General features: G+C 32.1%; 1 protein-coding gene across 1 annotated transcript in view; it reads right to left on the bottom strand.

Annotated features, from left to right (window-relative positions):
• The window catches only part of LOC143235039 (neural cell adhesion molecule 1-like), a 162,580-nt gene extending 144,150 nt beyond the window's left edge, over nucleotides 1-18,430 (bottom strand). The window contains exon 1 of the mRNA XM_076472783.1: nucleotides 18,162-18,430. Within this exon, the coding sequence (XP_076328898.1) occupies nucleotides 18,162-18,282 (121 nt within the window). The 5' untranslated portion in view covers nucleotides 18,283-18,430. The remainder of the gene's footprint in view (nucleotides 1-18,161) is intronic.
• Nucleotides 18,431-20,202: the final 1,772 nt, after the last annotated feature.

The following is a 20,202-nucleotide window of genomic DNA, read 5'->3' as shown; positions in this document are numbered from 1 at the left end:
CCGTCAGTTTTGGAGATATTTGAATACCTATTTTATTGTTATTCTATACACAATTTATAAGGTTATAGAATGTACTCTATAACCTCGCAATGCCCATACGTCATTTCATTAAAAAAGTAAGCAAAACGTATCAGATAAAAAACGAATCCCCAATAGCTGCGGCACTTGAAATTCTTTTAGGCAGGATTAGAGTAATCTATGAAACTTTTGTTTCCCAACTTTAGTAGCTGTATGTTTGTGGGCCAGCAATATCAAGTGTGAGGTGTGCGTATACTCGATTCGGTTTTATTATTTATCAGGATCTCTGCCAACCTAACCTCAAACTGGAATTCTTTTCTGTTGGATTAGAGTATATTAATCTGGGCAAAATAAAACCGAAAGAATTTTACATTCTAAATCTAAAACTGTCATTAGATCTCAAATCGGTCAAGAGATAATGGAGCTATGAGCTGAAAGTTTGTTATTGATAAGAAACAAACTCGGAGCAATTCTATGAACCACTTATATGCTGCTAAAATTATCGTAAAATTAAATAGATTTGTAAAGTTAGCTTCTGAACTTGAAATCAAAGTAGAGATGAAAGTGGATATTTCGTTTGATCCGGTTAATGATCACCCATTTAACATGCAAATAACACATATTTTATGATAACTTTTACATCATAACACAAGTCAATACCATTGGTCACATGTACCATAACAAACCTCTAATTTCTTATAAACGAGACACTAACATCAAAAATTTACTCGTCTGTAGTCAACATACTAAAAACATACAACTATCGTCTGCTGCTTTCCCTTACACTGATTATAAAACATCTATCAGAGGCCCTGCATCAACGTATTCCGTGAACAGTCATTTTTCCTGAACGTCTGAATGTTTAGTTTATTGTATTATTTGTAACAACTGTGACCAAATATACATAGGAGAAACCAGCCAATACTCGCTGAACGTACAATGGAACATTTACGTAGCATCCTGATTAAAGATAAACCTGTAGCACGACACTTCAACACAGCTGATCATTCTCTTGAGCACTTTAAAGTGCTTGCCTTACGTCATGCCCTCTCTAACACCAACCGAAGAACCACTATCGTAAAAAGGAATAATCTTTAAATTGGGTTGTTTAAGCCCTTCAGGTATTAACACACGGGTCAGCTTTTTATATATTATTTAAATACCTTTCAACTATTATCTTAAGATGTTTAAGTTATTTCTTTCTTTGGTACAGCTTACCATGTAGAACATGATGGTTGGATCCTATTACAAAATCAACGAATATCCGGATAACGTAGGCCAACAGTGCATACATATCGTTCTATTAATGAGGGGTGTACATTTGCTCATGTTTTTGAGCATCTCTCGTAACAACAATAACCCTATTACATGTAAAGGTTTTCGAAATGTGAAGTACGTATGCCCCTAGAACTGCTGTTAAAATCACGTCACATCGAAACAGGTACCGATAAAAGGCATTTGCAAGTTTAGAGATAAACTTGCATCCAAATATTTTTAAAGTAGTTTAATTCATCCATGCCATTCAAAACTCTAAATTGCTTCCGATAACAATGGAGAACTTAAGCCATTTTTTAGCATAAGATAATTAACAATTACATAAACGTCTTTGACTTTTAAAACAATGTAACTGAAAACAATAAATTTCTTAATTAATCAGTAGTGTCACATATAGTTTTTAAATACTTTTTGAACACTGGATTAGGTGATTCAGATTATAGAATCTAACTAGTTTGATATTAAAACTTCGTTTTATTTAGATAAGTGACATTACGCGTGTTAGACACCTTTATCAATATATATATATAGTGGAGTTTAAGGCTTAATTCAACATACACAAATTAATATGAAATAATAAAACATAAACAATAAAACAATTAACTGTGTTATGTATCAAAATATAAAAATATGGCCCTAAAAGTCACTTTCCCACTTATATTTTGAAATCAACATATCTTTTCATAAGAAACAACATCTTCAATACAGTTTTGTGCTTTTGACTTGCTTAAATGCTACCTTAAAACCGACATTAATTACAAGGAATTCTGTATATTAATAGTAATTGAGATATTCTTCTTATTGGGTTGTTACAACAGAAAACCAAATGAAAGAAGTAGGTCAAAGGTCAACAGTAAGATATGGAACATCGGTCTTATAAAGCTCTGATCAGTTTTTATCTTTCCTAAACTTTTGCTTCTAGTATGCTCAGCTGATTTATAGTTCATAATATCATCTATATAGATCACAAAAAGGTTTTGTTGAACACTTAGGCTCAGAAGTTTGACCTATAAAAGTGTATCGAATTTACTGTTGTACATTTACTTTGATACCTACCCTTCTTTCAGTACAGTTTTTTTTTGCCTGTGACATAGCTTCTTAACTCTGTATTGCACAAGCCCCGCCTGTTCTCGAAACGTGTAGAGAATTCTTGAGTGAGGATCAACAATGCACTGTATGTGTATATAATAATAGTGATTGACAGTATTGTCGCGAGCTTTGGTGAAGCTTCAAGAGTCTCGCATTATTTGTATAAAAATCAACCAGCCGTAGAGGCAGTGAAGACGAATATTACTGGACAGTAAAAGGCAGTGTGCTACAGGCCTAGGAAGCTATAATTGTGATTAACGCCTCATTAATTGGAAAACTACAGAATTTTACAAGGAACGTTTATATATAACAAACATTACAAACCGTTCAACTTCAGTGAATTACTTCAGAAATTACTGTTTCTAAGGGGGAAATTAAATATTTTCTTCGCCAAGGAGTGAACTTGTAGCCGGTGTGAGGCTAGCCGTGAAAGATGTTGTTAGCTTGAGAGAAGTGTAACAGTATTAATTCGGAATTAATGTGCTCGGCGTAGACTTGGATCATCGATAAAATACTCAGTTCTAAACCAGATATAAGCGTTTCCGTTGTCTGTCAGTTTGTAAAACTGTTGTATGTAAACCGTCATTTGCAATAGCTCTTAGTAATAACTGTTATTTTAAATTGTATTTTTTATATTTGTATATTAAAATACATTTGTGTTAAAAAATGAGATTGTGTGTATCATTCTATTTGGCAAATAACAAAATTTAATACGCATTAACATTTGATTAACTACAAAGATCAAGTTTAGATTCCTGTTAGTTGAAGTAGTAATACTTAATGTATATATCGTAAGAAATCGGAGACTCGTCCAAAATATATAACAATACGCAAAAGAGTTATTCATATTATATTTGTAAGCTTGTAGAAAGTAAATATATTGGTTTTCTTAGAAAATATCTTACACCTCGTTTCGAAATGTTTATAAGTAAACGTCCGACATATTGTTTGCTTTTGAATTTCGCGCAAAGTTACACGAGAGCTACCTGCGCTTGCCATCCCTAATTTAGCAGTGCAAGACTAGAGAGAAGGCAGCTAGTCATCAATCCACAGCCAACTTTTGGGCTACTCTTTTACCAACGAATAGTGAGATTTATCGTAACATTATAAAACCCCACGGCTTAAAATGCGAGCATGTTTGTTGTGGATTCGAACCCTAGACCCTCAGATTACGAGTCGAGTGCCTTAACCACCTGGTCATGCCGGGATTCATCCGATATCTACAACGGCACGTACATCTTCATTATATATATGGTGACACCTGTTGGCTTAATTATATTTTTTTCTATTTATATTCGAATTATTGTATTTAACTTATGCAAACGTTCCAAAAAATTCACACCTGAAAATAATCAGTATACACATAAGCAAAAGAGTAAATGTTTCTAAACTGCTTGTCTTATAAATCAGTTTGATGATGTTATGTTTATTTAATTTATACAGAAAATTCAAACGTACTTATAACGTGAAAAGTAAGTTATATACTTGCTAAATCATTGATTTTAATTTTTGAAGACAACACATGCCTCCTACTTCAGAGAAGTTTGAAACAGAGCCAACAGTTTACACCCCGAATTTAATTAGCGTAAATCTAGTTCGCAATGGGTTATTTTTTCTAACTGTTCTTTATATTTTGTACATGAGAATAAGAGGCTCAATATTCATTATGTAGACGACGTTTTGGCTCAATATTCATTATGTAGACGACGTTTTGGCTCAATATTCATTGTGTAGACGACGTTTTGGCTCAATATTCATTGTGTAGACGACGTTTTGGCTCAATATTCATTGTGTAGACGACGTTTTGGCTCAATATTCATTGTGTAGACGACGTTTTGTACATACTGCGGAAACAGCCGATTTCATACAAGGCCCGATTTTCTCTATTAACGTTGTATTTAGTTGGAATATATAGTAATAATTCTCTGATACAACTTTTTATTAACGTTAAATGCGTCGACTGAATTATCGCATGCACTTACTTTTAGAAAAGTTCGATTAACGAACGAAAACCTTTGATACGATTTGTCACTATCAGTTTAAGGATTTCTTTCAAAGAAAATAAAAACCTTCTTTCAGAATTGTCATATTTTATAAAATATTTCACCTCAAATAACAGTTAATAAAAATAGAAACCCAATATTCCTAAATCTTCTCTACATTTTGATTGGTATGTTTTGAAATTCGCGCAAAGCTACACGAGGGCTATCTGCGCTAGCCGTCCCTAGTTTTGCCGTGTAAGACTAGAGGGAAGACAGCTAGTCATCACCACCCACTGCCAACTCTTGGGCTACTCTTTTACCAACGAATAGTGGGATTGGCCGTCATATTATTACGCCCCACGGCTGAAAGGGCGAGCATGTTTGGTGCAACCGGGATTCGAACCGCGACCCTCGGATTACGAGTCGAACTTCTTAACCCACCTGGTCATGCCGGGCCTGATCGCTTGTGAGAAGGTTGTGTAGCTACTTTTCCTAATAAAATATTCACATATTCAGATTGGAAATTAAGAAGTTTCAAGGTGAAAATATTTCTTTCACATAAAAGTGTTGGTAAAGTAAAGGATATCTACCATTCTGAAAGATATCTGCAACATGTTACTATTACTGGGATTCCCTTTGACACTGTGTCAAAGGTAACAGTACACGATATAATCAAGTAGGATCTTTATCAGTAAAACTAACGTAAGTTATGTGTATCCAAGTCATTCCCATGGTATATCCGTTCAACCGTCGCATGTTTCTAGTGACTACATAGAAAAGCGGTAGTTCATGTTTGTTTTTGGGTTTTGTTTACACAAATACACCATTTAAGTTGCTAAATGCAGAACTTGTGGATTTCAAAGCAGCCAAACTACTGACACATGAGTTAGGAAACCTTATCTTTGTACTCTACATTATTAGTGGAGAGCATGTAGAGCGTAGTGGTGTACTTTTAACATGACAGCCTTTAAGGCCAAGTATTTTGCAACGGAAACAGCGAAATCTTTCACGTTAATTATTACACAGTTTTGATAAAGTTTGTGTACGGAGGCTACATTGTTTACTATATGCAATCTGTCTACAGAGGGGAATCGAACGTTGGATTTTAGCGTTGTAAATCAGAAATCTTACCAGTTGCCCACTAGATAATTAAATTCAGTAAAGTGAAATCAAAATAATTTTTTGAACGAATGCGTTCTCCGAAAATAAAATCTTTTACTAAGATACGAGAAAATTCTCAAAAAGAAACATAAAATTATCTAATATCTGAATTGCTAATCGATTCAAATTATGTAAATAAACATATTTCCTTTTAGTATACAGTTACGTCAGATTTATAAACAAAGACGTAATCACAACATTCTAATATATTTGTTATTGCTTGGGGTTAAGCACAAAGCCGAAACCTGGTTTTCAGTGGTACCAGTCAACAGACATACTTCCATTGTGGCACTGAGAGGTGAATATTTTCGTATAATGACGCTTATGGTAATTAAAAAGAATTCGTAAAATGGAATTATTAAATTACAAAAAACACGTAGGAAGCTGTTCGCCTGCTTATTTGTTCATTTATTAATAGAAAAATTGCAATATTACGTGGAAAACAATTTTGATTAACCAATATCCGTCACTGCAAATGCAAAACGCCATGCCGACAACTAGTGCTTATAAGCTAGTTTTTCTGATCAAGAAAGGTCATAGATAATAATTTAAAAACAACTAATGAATCAAGAGATAAAATTGGTAAAATTCCCTTCATATTACTATCAGTTGTTCCTGTTACTGGAAACTCACTTAAAAAGGTTTAAACTAAGATATTCAATGTCTTATGCTTTCAGCATCGTATGTAATTGAGATGTAAAAAATACCCACTAAAAACGTTATTTATTTCTCACTAATAACTTCGTTTTCAGACTAAATAAATTGTTACAATCTGCTTACTTTCATTTTATAAAGTATTTGGTCATATTAGAACATTGTTTTGTAAGAACTTTTCCATATCTAATTAGAATAGACTGTAACAAACAATAGTGGCTTGTACTTATGTATGGTAAACATTCTTTAAGATTTTTTTACTCTATTAATTAAATCCAGTTACTAACACTATTTTTAAACAAAAAAGTTAAACTAAATTAGACAATGCCTGTAGCTTCAATTTTACCATTTTAACAAATATAAAACACGTAGGGTAAAAAGAAAAGGTAAATTATAAGAGAAGAAGTTAGGTGCTTTATGAAGCTAAAGCTTCATTCTTTATTAGTTTGTCAATAGCTGAATTCATTTTTAAAAAAACACGTTCCTTTTGTTGTGAATTTACTATACCACAAACTGTTACAAGTCACGAGCTTTTCAAAAGTAAATTACGTGATGTTTATCTAATATTTCAAGTTTTTTACATATCTCAAGGAATTGGAAAGTACAACAAATAGAAAATTAATGATTTTTCTAATATCGTATCCTTTTTCAAAACTTCATCTATTGATTACTTTCCATAGTGCAGAAGGATCAGCTTAGTTTAGTCATCGTTTTTAAGGAAGTTATAAACACTGAACGTTTTGCCTTGTGTTTTCTCTAACATGAAAAATGAGCAAGCAAAGAAAAACATCATCCTTCTTTATGAAAGACCACCTTTGGCTCAGTGGTAATATTAAAGGCTTATAACGGTCAAAATTGGGTTTTGATACTAGCGGTAGGCAGAACAATAATATCTCATTTTGTATCCTTATGGTTAACAAAAAACGGTCGTTAGCAATGAAATAATGGTATTAAAGGGGTAAATAAAGCAGTTTTAAAATGTATTGTAACTTTTTATAAAAACAAACAAACTGCAGACTATTAGGAGACATTTACTATGTTTAGATTGTCTTTTGTTTATGACACTGAATTTATATTTGTGGGTTGTTGTTTTTTTTCGAATTTCCTATCCAGGATTATTGATTTCATTTTGAAATCTTCCGAAACCAGTCTACTTCAAAGGGAAGTTACAATTATGGGGACGAGAGATAAACAAATATTATCTTAAACAGCTTGTCTGATGAAGACTGAAGGAGAAATTAGTAGCATTAGTTGTTTTACAAAAACATGTATATTATATTATGATGATAAAAAAAGAAAACTTAAAAATAATATACGTAAATATAAAATCTTTTAATATTTAGATTTTTCGGTAATTTTAAGGAATAAAAATATGGTATCCTGAAGATTCAACTGTCAGCAAATTATAGCTTGTTGTTTAAGATTTGCATTTGTTCGTGTGATATTATAAGAGTGGGATATATATAGAACGTTCCAACTCTTAAAGGACGAACAGGTATTTGCATATTAAATTCTGGGCCAACTTTAATAGTAATAGTAGACAAAATATTGGTATATTATATAAAAGCTATCAACAAATAGAGATATTTAAAACCTTCTTTAAAACGTAGGAAATAAATATTATGATGTACGCTTTTACAATTTACTTAAATGCTAAATGAAACGTAATAGAATTTTCAGTGTAAAACAGTATAATGGATGTTTTGTATATTCCTCTGTCTCGTAAGAAATAAATAATTTGAGATTGTATTTAATCTAAACTAACTGATGCCTGTATTGTGTATAATTATAATTGTTGATTATCACATTGATTATATTGTTGATTATAAACGTTTATGATTGTCGTTCTTGCTTTAGTGCATAAAATTAGATTTAACCCTAAACATATAAATCGAGTCCTAATACGTTATACAGAGATTGTTAGAACGTTCTGATCTTACGTGCATTTTAGCTTTGTCAAAATATTGTGATATGACGAAGAAAAATTAAAAAATTCTGTAATAATAAAGATAATTCCCCAAAATATTAGCTACTAACTTAGACCTGGATTACTAAAACTACATCACAAAATGAGCCCAGCGCTATCGAAAAAGAAAACTTCCTTAAAACGCACAAATAAGCTGTTATTCAGATTATTTATGAAAATAGTTTTACAGAGAAGAAGGTCGTGTACACATTCTCAGTTTGACCTTGAGACTGAGCGACTGAGAGAGACTCAGTTACTAATCAGTGATGACGAGAAAATCCACTTGTAGAGAAAAATATATATGTAAAAACAACCCCAATCAGCCGTTTTTACATATACATTCGACTCAGTTACTGCTATACAATTTCTACATATGTTAGCTACCACATTCATAGGGTAACAACGGTGGTTCATGATGATAGACATCAGTCTAGATATCCACAAGTTGCTTGAGGTGACCACTAGGTGGCTCTGATAAATGTATTATATGGATCAAGCATTTACGGTTTACAAAAAGTGGTTCACGGTGAAGGTGTGGGGTGAGATACAAGGGGTGGTTATGTTTTGTGAAGTGTCACAAAGCTACTGGGTGTTCAAGTCAGCACCTCGCTGCTATCCAATGGATCACTAAGGCAGCCAAAAATCATCTTGAAGAGCAAGGTGCATTAAAAAAGCTGTGAAGATGTGTCTAAGGACTGAAAATGAATGAAGATTTAACAATGATGCTGATTCTTCCAATCCCAGTATAACACGTTCGTCAGGATCCATACTTTCAACTACTTTTGGATAAAGATCAATCATTTCTTTCAAATGATAACAACAGCTGAAAAATATTACACTAAAGAACGTAGCAACAAAGAATACAACGACTGTTTTATAAAGTTAACAAAGGTGACCTAGAAAGGTCGAAACGCTCTTCTCTGCTTTCTTAGCAAAAGTGTTAATACCCATACCAGCTGTCCTGAGATACCTTTTAACAAATGAACAGTGTTAATTTTATTCAGTGTTAATTGATAAACTATATCTTTGAGTTCCCCCTATCGAGAATGCCGAGTGTAATTAGAACATTTTTATACGTTGTCATCGTATTTAAATTTACATAACTTCCACAATTAATTAATAGATAGAACGATTCTTTGATTGGCAAGCTTCGATGAAAGATAGGTAGTTAGAATACATCGAAGGGTTTAGACTACAATATTTATATTAATATAGGCAGCACTTAGAATGTGTATAGACGACATTTCCTGCCTTATATGTACCATATTACTCAACTTCATTATCAATAAGTTTTCAGAACGCGACATCCCTTTGACAACGAAAGATTAACGGTTAGAGCTCTCCCTTTGTTTTTAACAGTTACCGTGTTATCGGCACTTGCTCTCTAATGGCCTGTTATGTACGAAGTCTGTAAACTAGAATATTTTCTGAAAACTGTAACTTATTTGTAGCATCAGATATAGCTAAACTAAATAACTAACAATACTCTAAGTAGCTACCAGGAAGAAATAATAAAGAACATGCACTATATCAAACACAAATGCACCAGTTATTTTTTTTATAGCATTCTAACTTCAAAGCATTTATTTGATATTGTTTTTCTTTTTAGAGCACAAGTCTCACAAAGATTGTTGAATGATTACTTAGGTATTATGCTATTATAATTCGGGTTTATAAACCGGAAATGAAATTACAATTGGTAAAGGCACACCCTAAAACGCATTCTTCAGATTAAATTAAGCGGTGTTTACGTAACAAAATTACGCAGAGGTATGTGGTTGATTTTTTTTTCTTTTCAGAAAGCTCACTCATACTGTAAACTGACCAAACACTTTACTCACTAGTAATCTCTAGATTAACATAAATATGTTTTGCGTTCTGAAAACTTGTTGTCTAAGAATTGCTACTGAGACACAAAGAGAAGTTTGGTTAGGTTTATTTTGAATTTCGCGCAAAGCTACACGAGGGCCATATGCGCTTAATGATTATAATGTTTAAAATACGTTTCCCACCTTTTCTCTGAATCATTCAGAGGAAAACTTGAAAGTTTGTTTTTGTCTTCCACATTGGTAACGAGCTTTCATGATGGCTGCAAATCGGTGAGGTTTGTAAGTGCGTACATGCGTGTGTCACCGTTATCAGTTTAATAATTTTATTCAGCAATATAAGTACGCTCTAATTTATCTATATATACACATGGATATATATAAACAAACAAAGTTTCAGCTCTAAATAAATATTTTCCTTATTTTGCAAAAAATACAGTCAGGTTTACTGGTGCCTGAAAACAGAGTACTAGCTATAGTTTGTTTGTAAACACAAAGCTACATAACAGGCTATCTGTGATGTGATATATCGCGGGTATCTAAGCGCGATTTTAAACATTGGAGTCATATTTCCTAAACCTTCCAGCAACTTTTGTATACCTTTTGTACGCTGCATTTCACTACTCAGAATTGTTTTGTTTTGAATTTCGCGCAAAGCTACTCTAGGGCTATTTGCGCTAGCCGTTCCTAATTTACCAGTGTAAGACTAGAAGGAATGCAGCTAGTCATTACCACTTGCCACCAACTCTTAGGTTTCTCTTTTACCAACGAATAGTGGGATTGACCGTTACATCATAACGCCCCCACGGCTGAAAAGGCGTGCATGTTTGGTGCGACCAGGATTCGACTCTCGGATTACTCTGTTTTTAACATTTAGAACTTAATTAGATATAGCAGGAAAAAATGTCATGTGACTTCTAGCATCTTAATTGGCTGTTAGAAAATAGAGATCACAGCTATTACCCTCATAATTTATTTCTCTAAAGTGACAATGCACCTTTCTTTTTGGTAACCCAAGAGTTGGTGGCGTGCGGTCTTGACTAGCTGCATTCTCTGTAGTCTTTTATTTAAAAACTAGGAACAGTTTCTTGCAAATTTCGAAAATAAACAAAAAATACGTTTTACGTAATTACTGAAATTATGGTAATAGCAAAGAAACATAAATGATTATTTTCCATTCTTTTCATTTGACGTTTAGGAACATTCGTTAATGTAAATACAAGAATAGCATTTCTTGTTTTATTCAATTCGCACTTAGCTTGCTGGAATTAATTCTAAAATAGTGGTGATAAGTTACTTTTTGAAAAAGATTAAACCCTGTGTTTAAGAAAATTTAGACGAGACACAATCACTTGTATGAGCTATTTACTCTTATCTAAAAATGCCTTTATAACGTGATCACAGATCAGTTCTTCAGTTAAATTTGAAGTAAATCTCTTCACAGATATTTCAACAATCATTGAATGGACCTAAAGTATCACCATCGAAAATGACAAAAAAGTCTAACATTTGCAACAGGATAAACCGATAAGACAGTAAACTGCAACCTATATTATACTTCATTAGGTTGAAACTGGTCTAGAGATAAAATGAACTTAGTTACTCAACATAAAAACTAAGTTTGAATGAAAATATATGTATATATATATATCTTACGTTTATGGTAAAGTTTTTGTAAGTGACTCTTAGTTAAGCAGGTATTCAGTTTCAGTTAACTCTCCCATACTAATAAAATAACATTGATGTTTTTCGGGCAAAAATCAATATGTTTAAAAATAAAGTTCAATATTATTTATTACACTAGATTTTGAGGGACATTTTCACGATGCTTGGAATGCACATAAAATGAAAATGATGCACAAATCACCTTTCAAAAACAATAATAACCCAAAGATCATTGTTCCCTTTTTTTCTGGGGCATAATTATTATTACTATACAGTTTGTTTAATTTTTTACCAGCTGTTTAATACATAATGAAACAGTCATTCCATAGTAGCTTCCTGTGGTGTGATTTCAAATTTTAAAGTAATTTATTTTTAAGAACAAAAAAAGCATAATGTGAAAAACAACAAAATTGACTCCAGGTTTGAGAGTCATTTCGTGAATGTATCTGTGCCTCACATCAGTTAAAAGCATTAAGTGCTTTACGCCCTCGTCTTCTGCAAGTAATTAAAAAAATGTCCCCCAGTGTCTCAGCGGCATCGCTGAAAACCGGGTTTCGATACCCGTAGTGGGCAGAACACAGATAACCCATTGTGTAGATTTGTGCTCAATATCTAAACAAGCAAAACTAAAGAAATAATTATTTTATATTGCTAAAATAGTTTATTACAAAAGGAAGAATTCGGTTAATATTGTTTGAATATAAATATTTTTACCACTAACATTATAGTATAGTATAGTAAGAAGTGCAGGCATTATGAAAATCATCCAGCACTTTAATCATTTTTTGGAATAAGTCATTACATTTCATTCTGTATGTGTGTGTTTTATAGCAATGCCACATCAAACTATCTGCTGTGTCCACCGGGAAAATCAAACCTCTGATTTTAGCGTTGTAGGCACGTAGACTTACGGCTGTCACAACGGAGAACATATTTCATTCTAAAACATATGATATTAATTTATTCTTAACCTTTCATTTTAATTAAAACTCACAAACAAATACTACCTAGAACAAAGAAATGTTTGTTTGTTTAATTTTCGCGCAAAGCTACACGAGGATTATCTGCGCAATTTAACAGTGCAAGACTAGAGGGAAGGCAGCTACTCATCACCACCCACCGCCAACTCTTGGGTTACTCTTTTACCAACGAACAGTAAGATTGAAAGTAACACTATAATGCCCTCACAGCTGAAAGTACGAGCGTAATTTTGGGGTGATGAGGGATTCAAACACGCGACCTTAACCAACTGGCCATCCCGGGCAGTACAAAGATCGTAAACTAAATATTAATGTAATTAATTCACTGTTTCTATAAACGGAATGAATTTAAAAGTAGAAGTTATAAACAAAGTTATGACACTTAAGTTTTAAGTATAAAAGAGCCTTATTATATGAGTAGAAATACAGTTTAAATATTGCGAATTTATTTATTAGGTTACCCAAAGTGAACGTGCAAAATGGAAATGTTATATCGTCAATAATTTTTAATATTCTTAGTTTATATTTCAAGTTTATTGTATTAAGTGTTTAGTGTTACGTTAATGGGTTTCGGTTCATAAACTGGAGGGGCGAAATATTTTTATTGTTCAAAGTTATTTTTAAAATAATAACATTAATAATATATATATATCTTACAATCCACAAAACATTGCTAAGAACAGACGAAGTCACTTAGCTTGTGAAGACATGTAAACCATTTAGCTCTCAAAATATGATTTATTTGAAAGTTAATAGTACTCTCCATGATTCCATGTCCACAACAGTTAACGAAATGAACTGTTCCAATGCACGAACCCCCACGTTTTATTGTAGTGCGTTAGATAGATTATTTATCACAACTATTACCTTCACGGAGGTTAAATTATACCAGTCATTTCTTATTTCCTGTGCTTTGCTGCTGAGCTCAAGGAGTTGTTTCATTTACTTCAAATTTACAGCTTATATCCAGGATATATAGATATCATTTGTTATGTTTATGAACTTCATACTTGTTCAGTTTCTAGTAGAGTTCATATAAGTTATACTCTTCTGTGTAAGAGACCTTGGAGAAGCAAAATTAGTTTCTTAATAGCATATGTAATAAAAAATGAGGCAAAGATAAAAGTAAATACTCTTATTACATTATGCAAAAGATTGTGATTAAGTAACAAAATGTAATTATATATCTTCTGCTGTAGTTATATTTACGAATTGTAATAAAAAGAAACAATATCAAACCTTACAGGATTGATCTTACAAATACGTTGAACTGCTGTTTAAAAAGACTTTAATCAAATAGTATTACAATAATATTTTTTCAGGTCAAATAATAAAACGTTGTATTGAAAGATTTCACAGTTAAGTTAATGATGTTTTAATGTATAAATCTGTTTAACTACACTTTGCTATTAATTAATGTAGTTAATGATGTTTTAATTTGTAAATCTGTTTAACTACACTTTGCTATTAATTAGTGTATTTAATGATGTTTTAATGTATAAATCTGTTTAACTACACTTTGCTATTAATTAATGTATTTAATGATGTTTTAATGTATAAATCTGTTTAACTACACTTTGCTATTAATTAGTGTATTTAATGATGTTTTAATTTGTAAATCTGTTTAACTACACTTCGCTATTAATTAGTGTATTTAATGATGTTTTAATTTGTAAATCTGTTTAACTACACTTCGCTATTAATTAGTGTAGTTAATGATGTTTTAATTTGTAAATTTGTTTAACTACACTTCGCTATTAATTAATGTAGTTAATGATGTTTTAATTTGTAAATCTGGTTAACTACACTTTGCTATTAATTAAAGTAGTTAATGATGTTTTAATTTGTAAATCTGTTTAACTACACTTCGCTATTAATTAGTGTAGTTAATGATGTTTTAATTTGTAAATCTGTTTAACTACACTTCTCTATTTGTTAGTACTAGCAGAGATTTGCAAAACATTAGCAGTCAAATTAATAACTATAATTATAAAAAAATATTATAATTGAAGGCACTGAAATCTATAACTCCACTAATTTTAGGCCTAACAGCAGACAAGCTTTAATTAAGTATGACTTGTGTTGGATGAAGAGATAAATTAACACTGTAACTAGTGTACGTTTTTTGCTTTGGTTTTGTGAAGTTTACTGATATTTTACGATCTAATGCTGGATGTTTTAAAAACTTACGTTTTAATATGTTATTGCATAATACGTCCACAAATGTACATTTACATCTATACGCGCATTTAGGTAGTAAGATGCACGAGCATTTTATCTGAGTATTATTATAATAGATCTGTATAAGTGGGAAATTAAAATTAATACACACAAAACACAGGTCATATTAATTGTAATAATCGATAAAACAAGTCAAGTAATACTACAGTTACATCTAGACGAGATTTACAGATAGCAATGTCAATAATTTAAACTGGACACCACACATTAATAGTGTAAAAAAACAGAATTTGGAGAGAATTAGGAGCCTGTATGGTCTAAACTACCATATATTAATTTACGGAATATACATAATGACATTAATAGAATATGTCTGTGTAACATAGATCAATATATAAGAAAAAACATTTCAACAAGCTATAGCAAATACCAAACTATATTTCAATGAAAGTATATAAAGTCTTAGATTTACCATTCAAACATGCCAAAAAGACTCCTAGATAACTCGATATTTAAAAAAAGACGATTGCTTGTTTGAAATTAAGCACATATTACATAATGATCTAGCTATGCATTGCCCACCATGGGTATCGCAACCCGATTTTTAGCGATGTAAACCCGCAGAGATACCACTCTGCCACTGTAGGACATAAAAATGAACAGTTGAATAAATTAAAGAGTTAATTAATACATGATGAAGCAAGCCCTAAATACCTCTCCCAAACAGTTTTAGGTTAGAAGTATCCTAGACACAAACGTAGATATATTTGAAAAATGTTTTTGTATTTAAAAATAGAATTATGTGTGTCTGTATATGACTGGTAAGTGAACCTCTATTGTGAACACAGACTAATAGTTGCGACCATACATAAGTGAAACTAGTGAAAATGTACGAGTTTATATTTCCCAGTGCATTGGACATGGCTTGAAAAAGGAATATTAATTATAACCTACGGGATAATGGAGAAAGTTGAATATACTGTGAGTGATGCAACAATGTGACAAGAGTTATTAACTAGGATTTAGTAACAAAGAAAACAAAATAATTCATGAGAGGAAGGAAGAGACCAAAGCTGAACCTGTCCTAAACATGGATCGAATCCTGATGAAGAAGATGAATTATAATAAATAATTAATGATGTTTGAATGTATAAGCCCGTTTAACCACATTTCGCTGTTTGTTAGAATAGGTAAAAATGTTTAATGTGTAAATCTCTATGACTATCCTTTCAGTACACTTAAGAATGTTTTGACGACTATGTCTGTATCACTACACTACGCTATTACTTACTGTTATCAGACGCCTGCAAAACTGAAAAAAATTGCGGAGAAATCAATACCTTCATTGTAAGAGTATACTTCTTTAAATACAGGATTATCAAGATAATGCAAAAGAATTCTAACCACAGACAATAAAATCTATGAATGGACTAGTCTTGGGCCTAACTTGTACTCGCGTTTTGCTTTTGTTTAGTTACGAATAAGACTTACTTTACTTAAAATGACCAATAAGTAAACTTATGATGTTATTCAACAACCTAAAGTTAGACCTTTTTTTTTTTTATAAACTTTGATAAGCTTTTAATACGTTGTTGTACAGAATTTCAATTAAAGTGAATTTATATTTGCCTTTTCTTTACATTTGTTGAAGTGTGCGCACATATATACATATAAATAGTAAACTGCTTGCGCACTTGGAGAACAGACATAAAACTAAAGTAAATTTTCATCCGTTGAAATGAGATATGCGCGAACGCGCATTTAGATAGTAAGTTGCGTGCGCATCTTCAGAACAGACGAAAATTGAGTATTATTATATAAACCTGTTTGACCATACATCGCTGTTAGTATAGCTAAATATATTTTAACATGTGAAACCTGTTTGATTTCACTGTTAGTATAGTTAAATATGCTTTAACGCGTGAAACCTACTTAACGACATTTTGCTGTTAGTTAGAATAGTTAAGGTTGTTTTAACATGTAAACGTGTTTGATCACACTTCTGTATTAGGTAATACATTTAAAGATGTTTCAATTTTTAAACTTGTTTGATCGACACTTTGCTCTTAGACTTACCTTAATTAATAATATTATGCTTAAATCTCAACAGTGATGTAACTGTGTTTTTCTCTGTGTACAAGTAAAATACGACTAAATCTTCTGTCATCTGGGTTTCGTATGTTAAGCTTAGCACTGCATAAGAATGTATAGTTTTACCGTTTATCCCATTTCTTAAGGTGATCATTTTTGCCATGGAAATCGTGATTAAATAATATTTGTAAATAGCTATAATATCACGAGAAAACACATCAGCTCTTTGAAAATGAAATTTATGATAAATCATGGGAGATTAATATGACTTATTTTGAGCTAACCCTAAATATTTTGTCCCTCAGATTATTATAAATATACTTATATATATATATTAATCATGAAGATAACTACTGGCTGTTGCGAAAACAGATCGCATTAGAAAACAATCTCCGTCGCATCAAACATGCTCGCCCTCCCAGCCGTGGGGGCGTTATAATGTGACGGTCAATCCCACTATTCGTTGGTAAAAGAGTAGCCCAAGAGTTGGCGATGGGTGGTGATGACTAGCTGCCTTCCCTCTAGTCTTACACTGCTAAATTAGGGACGGCTAGCACAGATAGCCCTCGAGTAGCTTTGTGCGAAATTCCAAAACAAACAAACAATCTCTCGCTGATTTCTGATAGTCGAAATAGAGACAAAATTACAGAAATATGTACATTTGATGTGTTTTTCAATACACTATAAAGTATTAACTGTGAACTGTAACTTCTCATATTTAGAGGTAACAGTGGCGGTCTCCCTTGTACTAATTATTTATGGAAATCAAAAATCTCAATATAAAAGTATTTTCATTGTCCAGATATTAGATACAGTTGTATCTACTTTGAACTAGGGTGTTTGTTTCTGCGGTTGGTATAGTGCTTGTTCAACACAGAGAGCAATAAGTTTACAAACTTGCGAGTTATAATACAGGGTTGGATGTCCCGAGAGGAAGATAACCCAAAGTTACTTTGCTATAAAACAACCAACTAGTAATTATTTAACATATGCACCACGAAGAAGAGACTTTAAGCAACAATAAACAAATGGAAGCTCACTTATCCATTCATAAAGAACGTCTATAGTGACCACGTTTGTTACCTTTCTAGACATTTTATAAATGTATGTCTGGTTATTTGACAGTTCTTTTGATATTTTAGCTGTGGACAGAAATGTTATTTTAACATACCTAACGTTTTATTTATTGCTGTATGTTATTTCCTTATCCTTCACGGGGTTATTAAAATAAAAATAAATAGTTGAATATATTATAAATTCCAGGCTTTCTTACCTGAGTTTAGAGGAATGAATAACACAAACAAAAATCTCCAGAAGAGAAGACTAAAATGTCCAAACAAACCCGCATGACAACTAAACCATTTAATATGTGATATAATATGTGTGTAAGCCATCGTATCACAAATCTCCAATCTGATACATCAGTTAGTTAGAATACAAAATATTGTCTGTCGTGAAATGTTTTCTAAAATCTATATTAAACATTAAACAACTGTAAAAAAATCTAAATCTTAAGGGAAGAGCGAATCAACGACCATCTTCCTTGACTGCCAATCGCCACACTAGCTGATGTGGTGCGCATCTTGTTACCATAGCCTGGCTCAGTCTATTAAACCATAGGGTAGAATAGACGCGAAATTTGCTTTTGTGTGTTACGATGCCTTGATTATCAAAGTAGAAACATCACTCTTCAGGAATCACACGTTTAACCACTTTACTCGATTCAAAGTGTTTTTACAGCGAAAATACACACAGTAAATTACATTGTGAACATAAATCGTACCTGATATGGTTAAAATAAATTATTGTTGCCATGAATTAAACATACTTTACCTCTCTTTTAAGCCCCCCGCTAGTACAGCGGTATGTCTCCGGATTTACAACGCTAAAATCAGGGGTTCGATTCCCCTCGGTGGGCTGAGCAGATATCCCTTTGTGGCTTTGCTATAAGACAAACACACACCTCTCTTTTAAATCCAGTAACTAAAATACTCTGCTGGCCACATAATGCAGTTTGTTCATTTGTTTTTAGAATAAACCTACTGCGAGAAATCAAACCCCCGGACTTTAGCGTTTAAAATCTGTAAGCTTACCATTGTTCAACAGAGAAACAATTAATAGTTACTTGATAAGCTTTATGATTTATAAGAATTTAAGAACTGCCCTATAATTATGGCTAGTTTATTTGGTTTATTATATTTTGGCTTTATTTAACTGGTTTTGCTTCTTAAATGTCTTGATATTTCTTAACGTATTTCTTAGATAATTTAATTTTAAGTAATTAATCTCAATGTTGTAACTTTGTTTGAAGATAAATAAATAACAGTCTACAAAATTCAAAGACTGTGAATTCGTATTATATGTATTTGCATTATTTCTACTGTAACCCTCTATACAACCATCCAAAATGCTTGTTTTATTATTGTTAGTCATGGTAACCAATACATCGGTGACTGACAATCTGTTTAAAGCTTTCTTATGGACCTGTTTTGATTTATGTCAATTGAATCGAACACTACCTCAATATATTCCAAGTTATAAACGAAGATATTTGTTCTGGTTCGACCACATAAGCAAATACAGAAATAGAACACGCGCATTCTACCTTTTAGTTTCGTTTGTGCTGTAATGATGTAACTGTTCTTTACTTGTTTAGTAACACATCTATTGCTTTAGAAGGGACAGTTTGAGTCATCTGTGAATATGTTATTTACTTTTCTTGTTCTAAACATCAAAGTAAAAAAGTTTTATTCATATAGAGTCTTGTGCTAAGACAGCCAGTTAAGAGTTTGTCTTAGCCTGAAATTATAACAGAACTTTACTTTAAATTTCTACACCTAGTTTTATGCATTCTGTTTTATCTGATTATCATGTAAAAATCTGTCAAATTCATCGATAACTTATGGTTATATTTCTTCTTTATTTGTGCAACGAATCAAAACAAATTATTTTGTTCTTTAAGTTTCGATTTGACCTTGTTGCCTGTTTCTTATGAGTAGCGGAATTATCCAAAATCGGTATAACTCAAACTTCTATATTGCTGACTTACATTGTATTCATTGTGAACAGTTCTACAACTGCCACTTACGAAATCTGTGGAATAACTCATTATGGGTCTTCCAAGTAAGCCTATGTTTCATCACTTAGGCATTTTATCATTAAATAAATGTATGTTGGCAGGCGATTTCTTCAAAGTCCCAATAGACTACTAAATAGCAATAACTTTGGAATATATTCGTGAGGTAGGAATGTCTAAATTTCTGAACAACAGCTGTGGCAAGCCTATTATAACAATTAATCTCCAAGCTATCGTC

Source organism: Tachypleus tridentatus, chromosome 12, assembly GCF_004210375.1.
Source record: "Tachypleus tridentatus isolate NWPU-2018 chromosome 12, ASM421037v1, whole genome shotgun sequence".
Classification (NCBI taxonomy): Eukaryota; Metazoa; Arthropoda; class Merostomata; order Xiphosura; family Limulidae; genus Tachypleus; species Tachypleus tridentatus.
The sequence above is the reverse complement of the archived record's forward strand: the minus strand, read 5'-3'. Positions and strand labels throughout refer to the sequence as shown.